The sequence below is a fragment of the Eulemur rufifrons genome, chromosome 19, assembly GCF_041146395.1.
Source record: "Eulemur rufifrons isolate Redbay chromosome 19, OSU_ERuf_1, whole genome shotgun sequence".
Taxonomy (NCBI): domain Eukaryota; kingdom Metazoa; phylum Chordata; class Mammalia; order Primates; family Lemuridae; genus Eulemur; species Eulemur rufifrons.
The window spans coordinates 91,856,663-91,870,896 of record NC_091001.1 but is presented as its reverse complement, the minus strand read 5'-3'; the positions used below and the strand labels follow the sequence as shown (position 1 = coordinate 91,870,896).

General features: G+C 47.8%; 1 protein-coding gene across 2 annotated transcripts in view; it reads right to left on the bottom strand.

Annotated features, from left to right (window-relative positions):
* Positions 1–2,088: 2,088 nt before the first annotated feature.
* The window catches only part of XDH (xanthine dehydrogenase), a 62,069-nt gene continuing 49,923 nt past the window's right edge, over positions 2,089–14,234 (bottom strand). The window contains exons 30-37 of one of the 2 annotated variants that reach the window (XM_069494825.1): positions 13,901–14,029; positions 13,148–13,222; positions 11,079–11,131; positions 9,152–9,266; positions 8,649–8,714; positions 7,150–7,338; positions 5,608–5,784; positions 2,089–2,916 (exon numbers count right to left, since the gene is read on the bottom strand). In XM_069494825.1, the coding sequence (XP_069350926.1) occupies positions 2,866–2,916; positions 5,608–5,784; positions 7,150–7,338; positions 8,649–8,714; positions 9,152–9,266; positions 11,079–11,131; positions 13,148–13,222; positions 13,901–14,029 (855 nt within the window). In that variant the 3' untranslated portion in view covers positions 2,089–2,865. The remainder of the gene's footprint in view (positions 2,917–5,607; positions 5,785–7,149; positions 7,339–8,648; positions 8,715–9,151; positions 9,267–11,078; positions 11,132–13,147; positions 13,223–13,900; positions 14,030–14,234) is intronic. The other variant, XM_069494824.1, reaches the window with a different exon arrangement.

Genomic DNA, 14,234 nt, shown 5'->3' with positions numbered 1-14,234 from the left:
CAGGTGACAAGATCGTCACAGGATCTGTCTCCTGCCTTGGGGACATGTACTCCCCCACTTCAGGATAGAGATGAATGAAAGGACAGGCTCCTGGGCCTGGGGGCAGCAGGGTGACCGCATGCCGCACCCGTTGAAGGAAGCTGTGCATTATGAATAGTCTTGTCCCAGGATCCAAAATAGGCAGCCGGTGGCCTGGCTTCCAGGCTCCCCCTCAGCTGAAGATAAAAATATCCTGGGCTCAGGGATGTTTCCAGCCGTAAATCAATCAGCTAGGACTATTTCCGTCCTCGTCCTTGCCTAGCAATCCTCCTACGGCCTCCATCCTGCCCTCCTGTCCTGGCCTCCCACTACCCAGCTCTGTAGGAGGAGGAGGCTAGCCAGCCGCCCTGACGCCAGCTCAGCAGCTTGGCTGTGCAGCAGGGAGAACCCTCGCCCTGCTTGCAGCTGAACGAGCTGGCATGCTCCGTGAGCCTGGTTGGCACGTGTCCACTCTGACAGGCAGATCGACTTCCAGTGTACACCAGGTTTCCTGGCCTGCAAGGCCAAGGAGCTGCCCACGGACTGTGCTGAATGTCTGGGAGCAGATGTCTCTGAGTAGCCCCGCAGCACGGCCAGGGGTAGGGCTTACCCTTCACGTGGTTGCAAGGATTAAAGGGCCTAACTCGTAAGGCCGCTGGGAAGACTAAATGAGACCCTGTAGGGAAAGCATTAAATTTGGCACGTGGCGAGTTGCAGATGCTCAGAAAATAAAAATCGCCTATCCCCTGCTAGTCGTGCATCTGGACCACAGCTGGCCCATGTTTTTGGAGAGATTTTTTTTCAGTCTAAAACCCTAAGTCAGCTTTGAATCCAGCTCTTGGAGAGGCCTTGAGGGCATTTGGTCTATGCAGAGATTCTAAATCAGCATCCTAGTGACCAAGCCCACAGATGCTGGGCCAGCTGCAGGACACGCCTCATGTTCAGTCTTCTACTGCCCTCTGCAGGCTTCAGTCTGTACTGCAGGAAGCCTTGCCTTCTTGTGCAACGCGGAAAAGACCAGGACGCCTCACTTTATAGACTGGGGCACCTGCACTTTACAGATTGGGACAACAGGGCAAGGCAAGGAGTCGTATTGTGGAGGACAGCACCTCGGAATATCACCACGATTTATAGTTCACAAAGCATGTGCGTGTTGGATTTTCATGACCCCCGTGCTCTCACATGGGTACCTAAGCACAGAAGGGACTGCAGGGTCATTGCTTAGCCCTGAGGTCCTCACTGATAACCAGTGACAAGCCTCAGGCCCTGCCCAAGAACATCCCAGCAAAATCATCTGAAATGGACCTGCGCAGATCTCAGGGTAAATACTTCTTTGATTTTTAAAGCTCTTTTGCCTCCACCAAGCTATAAACAGCCAGGGTATCTAGAATACTCTGAAGATGGGAATTTTTTAAGGAAGTGGTGTGTGTGTGTGTGTGTGTGTGTGTGTTTGTGTGTGGTGTGTGTTTCCAAGAAATGAAGGCCGATCGAGACAGGGACAATACTAGCATTTGGTGTGATTATGATGATTGATAAGCATGTCTCACACGCCCACCAGCTGCAGCTTATTAGTGACATCAAGCACCAGTTCAGCTACGTTGTTTCCACTGTGCTCCTTCCCTGGCGAGAACCGTGGATGCTGTCTGGCAGAGGCTGGGTGTTTTACACAGAGAGGACACACGACCACGTCACATCATCCACCCAGCACCACATAGGGATGAAATCACGTGTTGGAGCAACAAAAGGGGATGTTTGTTTCTCTCCTGTTCTCTTAACCAACCACAGGAACTTGAGGGAATCTAAGCAGAGTCCATTAGGCCCAGATATCATACAATAGTAAGGGAGCCAAGTCTTTAATCTCTTATATAACCAGAGTTTTCAGGTCATATATTTATAGACTTTTAGAGCAGGAGAAGACCTTAGAGATTATTCCAGTCCCGTCCTTTCATTTTGCAGTAAAATGAAGCACAGGAACGGGAAATGGCACTCCAAGATCACAGAGATAGTGAGACCCAGCTGGGACGAGAACCCAGGCTCCTTGACTCTTTTTCCTCTGACTGATCTTGATTTTGAAAGCACCATTTCTAGGTGGAATTACTCTGGCTTCAAATGCAGAAGATTTTTAAACCTAACTTTTTTTTTTTTTTTTTTGGAAGATGCACAAAGAGGAAGGGGAGGAGATCTAGCAGGTTGAAGGTCAATGTGCTCAATAATTGAGTTGGTTGGATTTTTGCATTATGGGGTATTCTTACTTTATGTAGCTTAACAAAATTGGATCCAATTAACCCTGAATTTGTTTTATTCTTTATTCTCTCCAGTGACTCAGAGGTGGTTAGAGGTTTTAATCTCACCCACTGCCTCATTGGAAAATTTGAGTATGGATCTGAGGTTATGATATGAGGTTTATTGGTTTAAAGAAAAGGCTTTCTGAGGAAGGCACACAGATTTAGAGTAACTTCGGTTTGAACCTCTGAAGGTTTGTGGGAATCCTCTTTGAAGGACAGACACCATCAGCACTTGAAGTTCTGCAGGCTGTCCAGTGAGTGGGGACACAACACAGCACCACTCTTCCTACACCTATTTCAAATACATGATTAAAACAGAAATGACCGTAATTGCATATTCGCCACTTAGGCCTAACAGTTCTAAATTTGCTTATCATTATGTTTGCAAATCACATTTTTGATCAAAATCTTCCAATGCATTCAATTTTCTTCCAAATGCCATCCTGATGAGTCACAGCTTTGTCATCATGCGACTTTTATAGATCCAGGTTCTGCAGTATGTGCTTGCTGCTCCATGGAAGCTCCCACACAGCACAAGAAGACTCTGCTGGGGACGTTCTCTTCAGACCCTCAGAGACCAGGGTTTGCAGTTTTCCGTTGCACCCGTGACACACTAGGAAGGAACGGCAGAGCTCTCATTGCCAAGGTCTTCTGATAGTGCCCCTCCCCCCTCACATATGCACGTCTCCCACCACTGCCAGCCATCATTCCAGGACCAAAACCACTCTGCAGTCCCCGACAGTGGGAATGCCCAGGGCAGGCCCCCTTAATCTCCTGGTCGTTCACTTATTGTTACTGAGCACGTTCCATGCGCAGGCACTCTGTTAGGCTCTGGAGAGAGGGTGATGAACAGAGTAGAAGTGGCCCCTTTTTATGTGGCACTCACAGTCCTTAAAAAGCACGGTGGGCTCACAGACTCAACCGCTACGTGATTCCATGGCAGGGATTTAAACATCACTGGCATGTTGTAACATGGAAAAGTATCTTTAAGTCTGGGGCCTCATAGGGGCTCTTAAAATGATTGAGTTCTCAAATAACTCAACAGTAAAAAAATAATAGTAATCCCATGAAAAATGACCAAAGGACATGAACAGACATTTCTCAAAAGAGGACGTACAAATGGCCAACAGATACATGAAAAAATGCTCAATACCATTAATCATCAGGAAATGCAAATCAAAGCCACAATGATATAACATCTCAACCACAGTTAGAATGGCAATTATTAGAAAGACAAAAAATTGCAGAAGTCTCGAGGATGTGGGGAAAAGGTAACCCATACACCATTGATGGGAGTGTAAATTAGTACCGCCACTATGGGAAACAGTATGAAGACTTCTCAAAATACTGAAAATAGAACTACCATATGATCCAGTAATCTCACTACTGAGTATTTATCCAAGGAAAAGAAATTAGTATATCAAAGTGATATCTGTATTTGCATGTTTAGCATAGCACTATTCATAATAGCAGAGGTATGGAATCAACCTAAGTGTCTGTCAACAGATGGATAAAGAGAATGTGGTATATATATATATATATATGCAACATAATACCATTCAGCCATAAAGAAAAATGTCATTTACAGAAACATGGATGGACCTGGAGGTTGTTATGCTAAGTAAAATAAGGCAGGCACAGAAAGACAAATGTTGCATGTGCTCACTCATATGTGAGAGCTAAAACACTTGATCTCCCGGGCATAGAGAACAGAATGGTAGGCACCAAAGGCAGGGAAGAATATCTGGGTGGGAGGGGGATGAATAGTTGGTTAATGGGTACAAACCTACAGTTAGATAGAAGAAATAAGTCCTAATGTTTGGTAACAGAATAGGGGGACTGTATTTAGCAACAATATTTTGTATATTTGAAAAGTAACTAGAAGAGAGGACTTGAAACGAAACCAACACATACAAATGACAAACACTCAAGGTGATGGACACCCCAAATCCCCTGACTTGACCATTATACATTCTGTGCATGCAACAAATACTCACATGTACCCCATAAATATGTAAAATATTATGTAGCAATAAAAGAGAAACAAAGATTTTTAAAAAGGATCAAGTTCTGCATCAGATTACGTGTGAGGAGCTAAACTTGCAAACTGTATGAGCCTCTTGGGAGCCATGCAATACCCCTACTCTCCGGGAAATGGGGTTTGGGTAACCCAGCATTGAGGGCTATGGCGGGCCATGGGAAGGTTGCTCCACAGCTGTGGCTATCCTCACTGCCTAGGAGCTGCACCCATGGTCTGCGTGGTTCTCACCCCACAGCTAAAATTATTGGCAGACCTGAGGGAGGTCTGGATGGAGACCGGCATGCCTCCTTTATCCACAGTGCTGAGGTTAAGGATGGCAGATCTGCTGCCCTGGGGGGATCTCCTGTACCCTCCCCAGGCCTCTAACACTTTTGGACCATGAGTACCCAACTTTACCCCTAAATCCAAAAGGTCTATTGGATCTCAAAAGAAGGAAACCCAACCTGGGCATCAGGAAGAACCCAGTACTGCTAACTCAACAGTGGTTGTGGTCAAAAAGGCAGTTGGAGAGCTCTGTAAATGCAGTGTCCAGACTGAGCTGGTTCTGAGATTCCAGCAGTGGAAGAAGCTGGAATCCTACAATGGTCTTCTTTTGCCAGGCATTGCCCACTAAAAATATCACATAGGTGATTCCCAAAGTGATTCCAATGACTATGGAATTCCTCTACTACTTTCTGCTGCATATACTTCCAAGGTAGTAATTGATAACCATATAGCATAATCATCTGGTTTCCCAAGGTTGCAAAGTGCTCAAGGGCACCTGTGTGTCCCCAGTATCAGCATGGTGCTTGGAATAAATGTGGTCGATCTAATTCATTGTTCCCTCCATTGCTGTATACTCATGCAGTGTCTTTAACAAAGAAAAATCCCCAAAAAGCTCATAACCTACACTAAAGATTAGGCTCTCTAGACTTTTATCCATCACCCTTACAGGTTAGGCTCTCTAGACTTTTATCCATCACCCTTGCATAAGGGTGCATGGATAAAAGTCTAGAGAGCCTAACCTGTGGGTGATGACTATGCACCATACATTCCTCCCACCTCTAGTCCCAGCTACAAGTCGCGGCTTTAAGGGGGTTTCTCATTATTCTCCTGCAAGTTCACGTGGGTGCCTCACGCTGCAGAGTGAAGGGCGGCCGTTGACGCAAGGCTGCCAGTTGAGGGAGAGCCCAACATCCCTCCTCCCTGCAGAATCTTCCCTGCAGTTTGCCAGCCGATCCCCAGCCTCCCCCGGACTGAATGGGCACATGAGAGGCGTCATACCAGGGTGGTGAACTGGTCCACACAGGCGTTGCGGATCTTCTCCGGGGTGGCAGGGCTGTCTAGCCGGAAAAGTTCCTTTATGTTATTGCCTGTGTGCTGAGCTCGGGCTGCACGGATGGCGTCCTTGATGGCAAAGAAGATGGAGGCAGCCAGAAAGAGGGGGGGCTCCCCCACAGCCTGAATGGACAGGGCAGAGGGCAGGGGGTCAGGTGAGTGGCCCCAGCCTCCGCGCCACCACACAGACCCTGCAGTGCTCCTGACCAGCAGTGAGCCCTGCACCAGGAGGCCTGGTGGTGTTGGGGAAGCCCCCACCCAGCACTATTGGGGCCACACCACACACAGCGGGAAGGCACATTTGAAATTCATCAGAGACTGAGAATAATCAGGCTAGTAAATGACTGGACCTCAGGGGCATATTTCTTTTAACTCTTGCTGTATAAGTTTCTCTGATGACACCATGCAAATATCGTGTACTATTAAAGTTATCCTAGACCATTGTATTTTATAGACCACAAAATCTGACATCATGGGAACCCTTTCCTCACAGTCAGGAGCCTAGGGGAACGACTTAGCTGCAGCTCTGACACCAGCATTTACAGGCACCATAATCCTACTTACAGCACCTGCTGGAATTGTAGGCGTAATGACAAACAAGAATTAAAACACTTTCTAGGAGAGGTTGGTTTTCTCTCCCCAAGGCATGTATCAGAGACCACTTATATCAGAATCACTAAGGATATTTGCTAAAAATGCATGTTCTGGGGCCCTACCCCAGACCTAATGAATCAAAACTGCTGGAGGTGGGCCCCATACAGGTGCATTTGTATCATGAGCCACAGTGATCCCAATGCATGGTAAAGTGTGAGAGCCGACGGCAAGGGTCACAACGTGTCACCCCACACACACATGAGATGAGCAAATGGGTGTGGCATTGGTTACCAGTGATTAGTTGTCTTCCTTTTGACCTAGGACTACATGAATCAGCTAAATAATTTTTCAGTCATTTTTTTTTTTTCATAGTTATTGGAGAGCAGGGAGAAACAGAGGAGAGTTATTCACAATCCTCCAGCATGTTGATCTGGTCTTAAATTTGGGTCTCAGCAACAGAAGGAGATGAAAGGGTGTGTACAGAGGTGCCGCCCCCTCTGCAGGGAATACACTGATTCCCAGGGACCACAGCAGTGCTGCATCCGTGCGGTCATCTCTGAGGATCGGGCACCAGCGACGCAGGCCTGAGATATGGGCGCAGGCCAGGATTGAACCTACAGGATTTGGTGAAGGAAGCCCTCTAAGTCTGCCCAAAGGAGCCAACCTCAGCCACACTCAGGTGGTGTCCTCAACCCAGTCCTACTGGTTCTCAGGCAGGACTGCCCTACCCCTCTACCACCCTCACCAAGGCCAGTGTCAAACCTTCTTCCTTTGTCAAGACGTGTCCCTTGCAGAGCCACCAGGTGGGTGGTTGAGACCCCTCGGCACCCCCCAGCCCCCTGTGGCCTCCCACAGGGCAGATCAGATGGCAGCACAGACCCAGAGCCACGGTACCTTGGAAGCATAGATGGCCTTCTTGTTGGGGCAGTCACGGAGCAGGGACACCCTGAACTCAACAGGGATGCTGCCAAATGCAGGGATCTTGTAGGTGCTGGGGCCCCGGGTGTACAGGCTCCCCTCCGGGGAGTAGTGCAGCTCCTCCAGGGTGAAGAGGCCAAGGCCCTGGACAAATGCCCCTTCCACCTGTAGGACAGACAGAGACCATGGTTACCCTGCCTCCCTCATCCCTGAGGACAGATGCCACTTGCCACAGTGGACACAAGGAAGCTAAAACAATCCTCTACTGCTCACCTGGCTCCTGCCTAGCCCCAGGATAACCTGTCTGGACTTTCACCGGCTTCGGCTCTGGCACAGCAAAGACATTAACACTGAAGGTCAGTTTTAGAGCTTGTCAGGGTCACACAGTGGTAGGCATATTTTCCACTAAAACCTGCTGCAGTGCAGATGGAGATGTTCCTTCCATGTCACCACTGGGGAAATGGTGACCCAAAGCTGAGAAGCAAGCTCACAGGAGGAACTTCTTGGATAGCAGATTCTTTGAGACCTACCTGCAGACTTTTGAACTCTCACCTCTAACTGTTTTTTGGAGGAAATGCCCCTGCTGTACCTTACAGATCTCTTTTAGGGCATCTGCCATGCTAGACTGGCCCACGTGTCTGCTTTCCCAGCCCCCTGCTCAGAAGAGTGATACATGGCACCGCAGCTGAATGAGGATTGGGGAGAGACTGGCTGTTAATCATCTTTGGACCTGCAGTCCCTGCCCATACCAGGGGCTCCCCAAATGGCTGGTCACAGTAGGGGCTCCCCAATGGTTGAATTCATGAACAGATTGACTAATGACTAGATTTCTATATACTCAGTAATTGCTCATTTTTGAGAAAAGCTATTGATATTTTCTACCAAATGCTCAATACCTGAACTCTTGATTCCTCCTTCTGTTTTCTCCCATTTCACCTATTCTGCTCAATAACCCTATCGATGTTTTCCTAAAGTGATTTTCTTTGGGCCATCCCTTTGCTCCTCCTGCTTGAGCCCTTGTCTTCCGCTCCCAGGGTTCTCCACCACCCACTGCATGGCCGCATTTACTTCCTGGAGCACAAGGCTGTTCTGGGTGGAAGAGAGATGAGAAGGGAGAAAACTCTTCTGACCTCAGACTTCCTGGACATCGATCCCAAACTCAATCTCCATGCCACATTTTGCTCATTCTCAAACTGTGTGTGTGCACACGTGTGCATCCAGAGTTTCACCATCCATTGTCTTGCTCTCTGAGGGTAAGTGCCCTTTCACATCAATCCATATTGGTTTGCTTTCTACCTTAACCGCCGAGTGAGCTATCGTCAGTCTAAATCCCACTCTGGGGAGATTCCCTAGGTACCATCTTCTGATCTCCGAAAAATGACATTGGACAATGTGCTGCGGCTGGTGACCCTAACAGGGGATGGGGCACATTGGTGGCCAAGTCCACCACCACCCTGGTCCTCCGGGAGCCTCACCTGCCCAATATCAATAGCAGGGTTCAGACTGGAGCCAACATCCATGACGATGTCTGTGCGGAGGTTCTAAAGTAGACACAAAATGGAAGCAGTTTGAGAAGAAAGGGATATTTGCAATATGATAGGTTTTGGTGACACTCAGACTGTAAGTGCTTCCCCAAGCAGAAAGCTCTGGGCATGCTCAGGCAGAAATGTTAATGTTCTCACCAAGCCTCTACGGCCATTGTCACTGCTGGAGTTTGAGTTTGTAGCAGCTAAGTAGGGAGAAGGGAGCGGCAATGACCTCTCAGTAATCGGAAATAACTATGCACACATCACGCGTGAGTGGCAAAGACAGGTTCTCAGGAACCTGGGGCTTCGCACTCGAGTCTGGGCAGATCATGTAAAGAAGGGGTCAACAAACTGTGACAAGTAAAAATTACGTGCAATTCAAATTTCAGCGTTCATAAATAACATTTTATTCTCTTCTCTCCCTTAGTACTAAAGTTTTGCAAACTTCTTACCTTGTGATCCCCTGTTAAGCAGTCAATTTCCACTTCAGAGCAAGCCACCCCATAGGTGAAGTAGTGGAAGGGGTTCCCTGAGTTCGTCTCAAAGCTGTAACCAATGTTAGGTGTTCTGCGAGAGAAAAGAGAAGATACTCCACGTGTATTAAGATGAACACAGCCCCTTCCCCATGCACACATGAACAGCTTGTCCTACAAAACCTTTAAACCCTAAAAGTTTTATTTTTTCATTTGGCTGTCTATGTGTTTTGAACAATTCGAACTTGTTAATGAAACCTAGGCATTCCAGAGCATTTTATCTCATCTCTCCTTTATTTTGCCAATGTTCCTTCTATGATCATTCTGTACAGCCTTTACATGGTAGAAACAGAGGTAACAGGTTTGTCTGAGTTCACGAAGGATGTGAAAATCACACTCTAAAGGATCTACTGAATTAGAATCCAAGGTCTTTAGAACTGAAGGTTCTGCCTGTGGTGGCCCTTGGGCTGCAGGCTGTTCACCTTTCTCAAGGTGAAAGTTAATAAGATCAGTATCTCACACCGACCTGGGTGCATCTTTAAGAAACCACTTTCCACCTGCTGGCCCCTTTAAAAATTCAACAAATGATTTGAAGAAAATGTTATTAATAGAAACAAATGCTCCCTCATATATTTTTTTTCTTTTCCAATCCTAAGTACCTTATACAATCCCAATTTTGCAAAAGTCACACAGTGTGTATGTATTATGTATTTGTGTGTATGTGTGTTTTCACACACTCACAGTTTATAGCACATTGTATCTACGTTATTCTATATGTTACACAGAAATAACATAAACTGATATGGCCAGAATCTGCACAAAAACAAAACCAATACAGGGCTGAGGGAAAAGACTTCGCCTAGGAGAAACCACCACCTTCTTGACCCCTGACTTCACCATGTTCATCTGGGTTCACCTTTATAAAACCCTAGTTTTATGAACTCCAAAAATGTCACAGGACCTTATGAGAAAATCTTCATTATTTTATGCTTATGTTGGGCAAATATTGCATAACCCAGGAAGCATTGGCAAAGCATTTCTTTGCCTAATATATATAATATAAATTAATACTAATTTGTATTATATATATATAGTGTTCTGTGTGTCATTATATGTTATACTATAATGTTGTTATATTATCTATATGTTCATATACTCATAAAAGACATTTTAAAAAAAACATTGAAATGTTTTCCAAATCTATTGATCTATGAAAGAAATGGTCCTAGTAAGATTTCCCAGAGGTAGCTAAAACATTATAACTCACAGTAAATATCATCATATCTTTTCACAGCTTTTGAGTCAGACTGGCAGGGTCTCCAGCCAGTCACATGGCTACTGAATTTTAAAGTTGACGAAGATATATGCCCTCTTCTAAATTTCACTGCATTAACAAGTTTCCATTGTATTCTGCATTTTGGAATGAGACCCCGTGCTCTAAAACCTCCTCTTGTTCTTTTGAGGGAAAGCCTCTACACAGAAATTCAGCGCACGGTACAAAGAGGCGCCACGGCTGAGAACACCAGACACCCTGGTCCGTGCAGGAGAACCGCGAGGGAGGAGGGGAAGGTGGTCGGCCCAGCATGTCATAGATGAGGAAACAGGTCCAGAGGGAACCAACGATTGATTTCCCCAAGGGAAATGGTGCACTTTGAGACCAGAACTAGAACAGCACGTAGGTCTTCTGAGATGGCAGCTTGTGCTTCTGTCTCCTTGGCACTCAGTTCTGTAATCCCGCTTATTTTAGAGCATCTTTAGACTGAAATTAATGGACGTCCCTTGAAGAGAGGCGTTTCATTGGCGCTGCTCTCTCCTGACCCCAGGCTGGCAGGACTCAGTGCTGGAGGGGCCCTGGGGGTGAGGAGGACGCACGCGGGGAGCTGCACGAGAACAGCACGGTACTTACTTGTAAAACCCAGTGGCAGACAAGCTCACTGCGTCCAGGTAGGCAGCTGTGACCTGAGGACAGGAAATGGCCATCAGGAAGGGGCAAGAGTGGTTTCCAGAAATCCTGACCTGCTCAAGCTTTCATGGGCTCATCCCATCCATCTGGAAGCCCAGCACTCCTCACTGGTGACTCCCACTTCCACGCCTAATCCCACATTCTCACTGAGCCACCTGCACCAGGTCCTCACCTCCTGGAGCCTGGGGTGCTGCCACAGCCTCTCACCTGGTCTTCCTGCCTCATGTCATCTCCCTAACATACCACACTGACCATGCCACTGCCCTACTCTAGCGCCTTCAATGACTCCCCATCGCCTAGAGAGCAAATGCCTGACATTAAGAACCACAGTCTTCTCCCTGGCCTTTTGTAGCTCACCATGGCCACCCCAGCCACACTCAAGTGTTAACCCTCTCCCAACCCTTCTGCATCCCCACACCTCCACACCTTCATTCATATTGTTCCTCCCCTGCATCTGTCCAAATCCTTTTCTCCCCTCAACAACTACCTCAAACTTGCCTCTCCAATCACTTCTCCTTGGGGATTACTCCCTACTCTGTTCATTATAAAAGCAACTCTGTTGTGCTCATTTGATACTTAACATGTTAGCCTTGTGTCTTTACTTACACTTTCCCATCAATAAAGTTATCCATTCACCCTATCTCTTTAACTAGATAATGGTTTTGGTTTTTTGTTTGTTTGTTTGGTGTTTGCAGCACTAGCACAACATTAAGATTTAAGTTGTGTTGGATACAATTTGTATCATCAACCACCAAGCTCTTTCCTATGTACCACATGCTACTTAGCACTTTGCATACACTATCTTACTTAGTATTCACTACAACTCTCTAAGAGCTAAACTATTATTGCCCTCATTTTACAGATGGGAAAATTAAGGCTTAGAGAAAAAGACTTTGACCTAAGCTCTGCACTAGTCATACATCAATAATATAAGGTGTACGCACGTGCATGTGTGTGCACCTGTATACATGTGCTCGTGTGTTGGTGATGGTGGCTCATTTACTGGAGTTACCTGCTTATAAGGAACACTAGACTACATGGCTGGTGGTTGAGGACAAAGCTCAGATCAACGGGTCAGACAGTAGAGAACTGCTGTCACGGTTGTTGTTGAAAGCATTTAAATTGCCTGACAAATCCACCCAGAAACCCAAACCACCGAAATCAAGCTACATTCCCGTGGCATTTCATGCACACGGTATCTGTGAGTGTGGGAAGGGGAGGTCACGGGAGGCATAGCAAGAAGGGTAGGTCTGAAAGAGTAATGTATTTTGACCCTGAGGGCTCTGAGCTGGCCCATGTGCAGCACGTTGTGTGTGTCACCGTCATGCCCAGCTCTCCCACCCCAGCTCCGGGGGCTGAGGGAGCTGAGCCGCCATTGGCATCTCCCCCTGTTGGAGGAGCTGCCATCTCCCGCCTGAGGGAGACTTCCGTGCAGCTCCCTCTGAGCAGTTCTGACTCGCAGCCCTCTGATCCGGAAGTCAGAGCACTGGGCCTGAGTGCTCGTCCTGTCACTCTCGGAATCACAGGAATGACGTAAGCTCTCAGGTGACGTCTTCACCCTGCTCTCCCACAGAGGGAGCCTCAGTGGACCCGACTCGAGGGCTGGGTGACAGGACTGGCTGCCAGGGCGACTCTCTGAGAGATGGGGCTTGAGGGAAGCCAGGCGCAGTGAGGCTCCCAGGCAATGGGGCGCAGGACCAGGTCCAGGGGGCACGCCGAGCCGTCACCCATCCTCTCAGGCCCAGGGCAGCCAACTCCCAATTCCCACAAGGCTGTCAAAGTCATGGATCAAAAGTGTTCCTCAAGTGACTTCCCTCACCCGTGAAAACCACAGAGAAAGGGGCCCAGTGAGGCTGAGCGCTTACTCATCCTGTGAAATCACACAGACCCCTCATCTTCTCTTTGCCTGTTTGACTGGGTCATCATCTCCTACAAGTGTTTAGGGCAGGAACAGGCCCTGGTGTTGATCCTCCTCTCATATGCAAGAGTAACTCGGATCTGCTCAGACTCACCCAGTCTTCCCAGGAGCCACTGGGATTCTTTCTCTTGAAAGGTTCCAGTCTCTTCAGGATGGTCTGACACGCCGCCTGCGGAAAGCACCCACCACACACCAGACACGTCAGTCCTCTGCACTCTACAGCCGCGGTAAAACCCGAGGGCCTCGGCAAGGCCACCTCCAAGTAATGCTGTGCCCAGGGTGCCACTCAGACAGCCATATTGCCACTCTCCAGAATGACCGAGCCCCAGGCTGGAAGCCACAGGACTCTACCAAAGGGGCCGTGCTGGCCCTTGCTTGGAGAGCACTTCCTGACCAGCTCTTAGGCTGACAGAGGGTGAAATGTTTGAGGGGCTGGCCCACAAACAGGTGCCTTCTCCCATTAAATTCTTTGTTTGAGTACATGCCCCGTGTGGGCCAGAAGCAAGTTTGTCCAACAAGGCTGACCCATAATTGATTTCAGTCCATTGTCTCATGGCCAGTTCCTACACCAGGGAGGGCGTCTTCCCAGAAGCCTCTGCTTCCCTCCAGCACCGCTCCCTGCCCTGTGCTCATCCCTCCTGGCTGTGATGGAAGTAGTTACAATACTTGGGGCTCTCTTTTAGCTTGGCATCTAGAGAAACAGCATCCGCCTGGATAAAACTGCCAGAGGCACAGCCATAGCCAAAGAGCCTGAGAAGAACCATTCCAGCTCCCACCCAGCGAGACTCTCCAGGCCGGAAACCCTGGCTGGCCCTTTGCTCTGCTGGCTCCCGCGGGGGCTGCTTACGTAGATGGCCTGCCCGTTGATGTCACTGCTGGAAGAGGCAGCCGTGGGAGAGGCATTGGGCACAGTGTTAGTGCTTGTCTCGCTGATATAAATCTTAGAGGTGGGTATTTTCAGAGCTCTGCTGGCCACCTGCAAAAAGAGAAGATACTGCCATCTAGAAAAGTGGTTATCGTGGGGCTTGGCTGCCTTCTCCCCAAGATGAGATTCCTGTTCTCGGTTACAGGCAAGAAAATAATTTTGTAAGCTCTAATCTTATTGATTCAGGGATGTTCTCACATCTGGCTGAATTTGAAGCAGCACTTGATGGAGTAATTTGGTTGGATAAAATATTCAT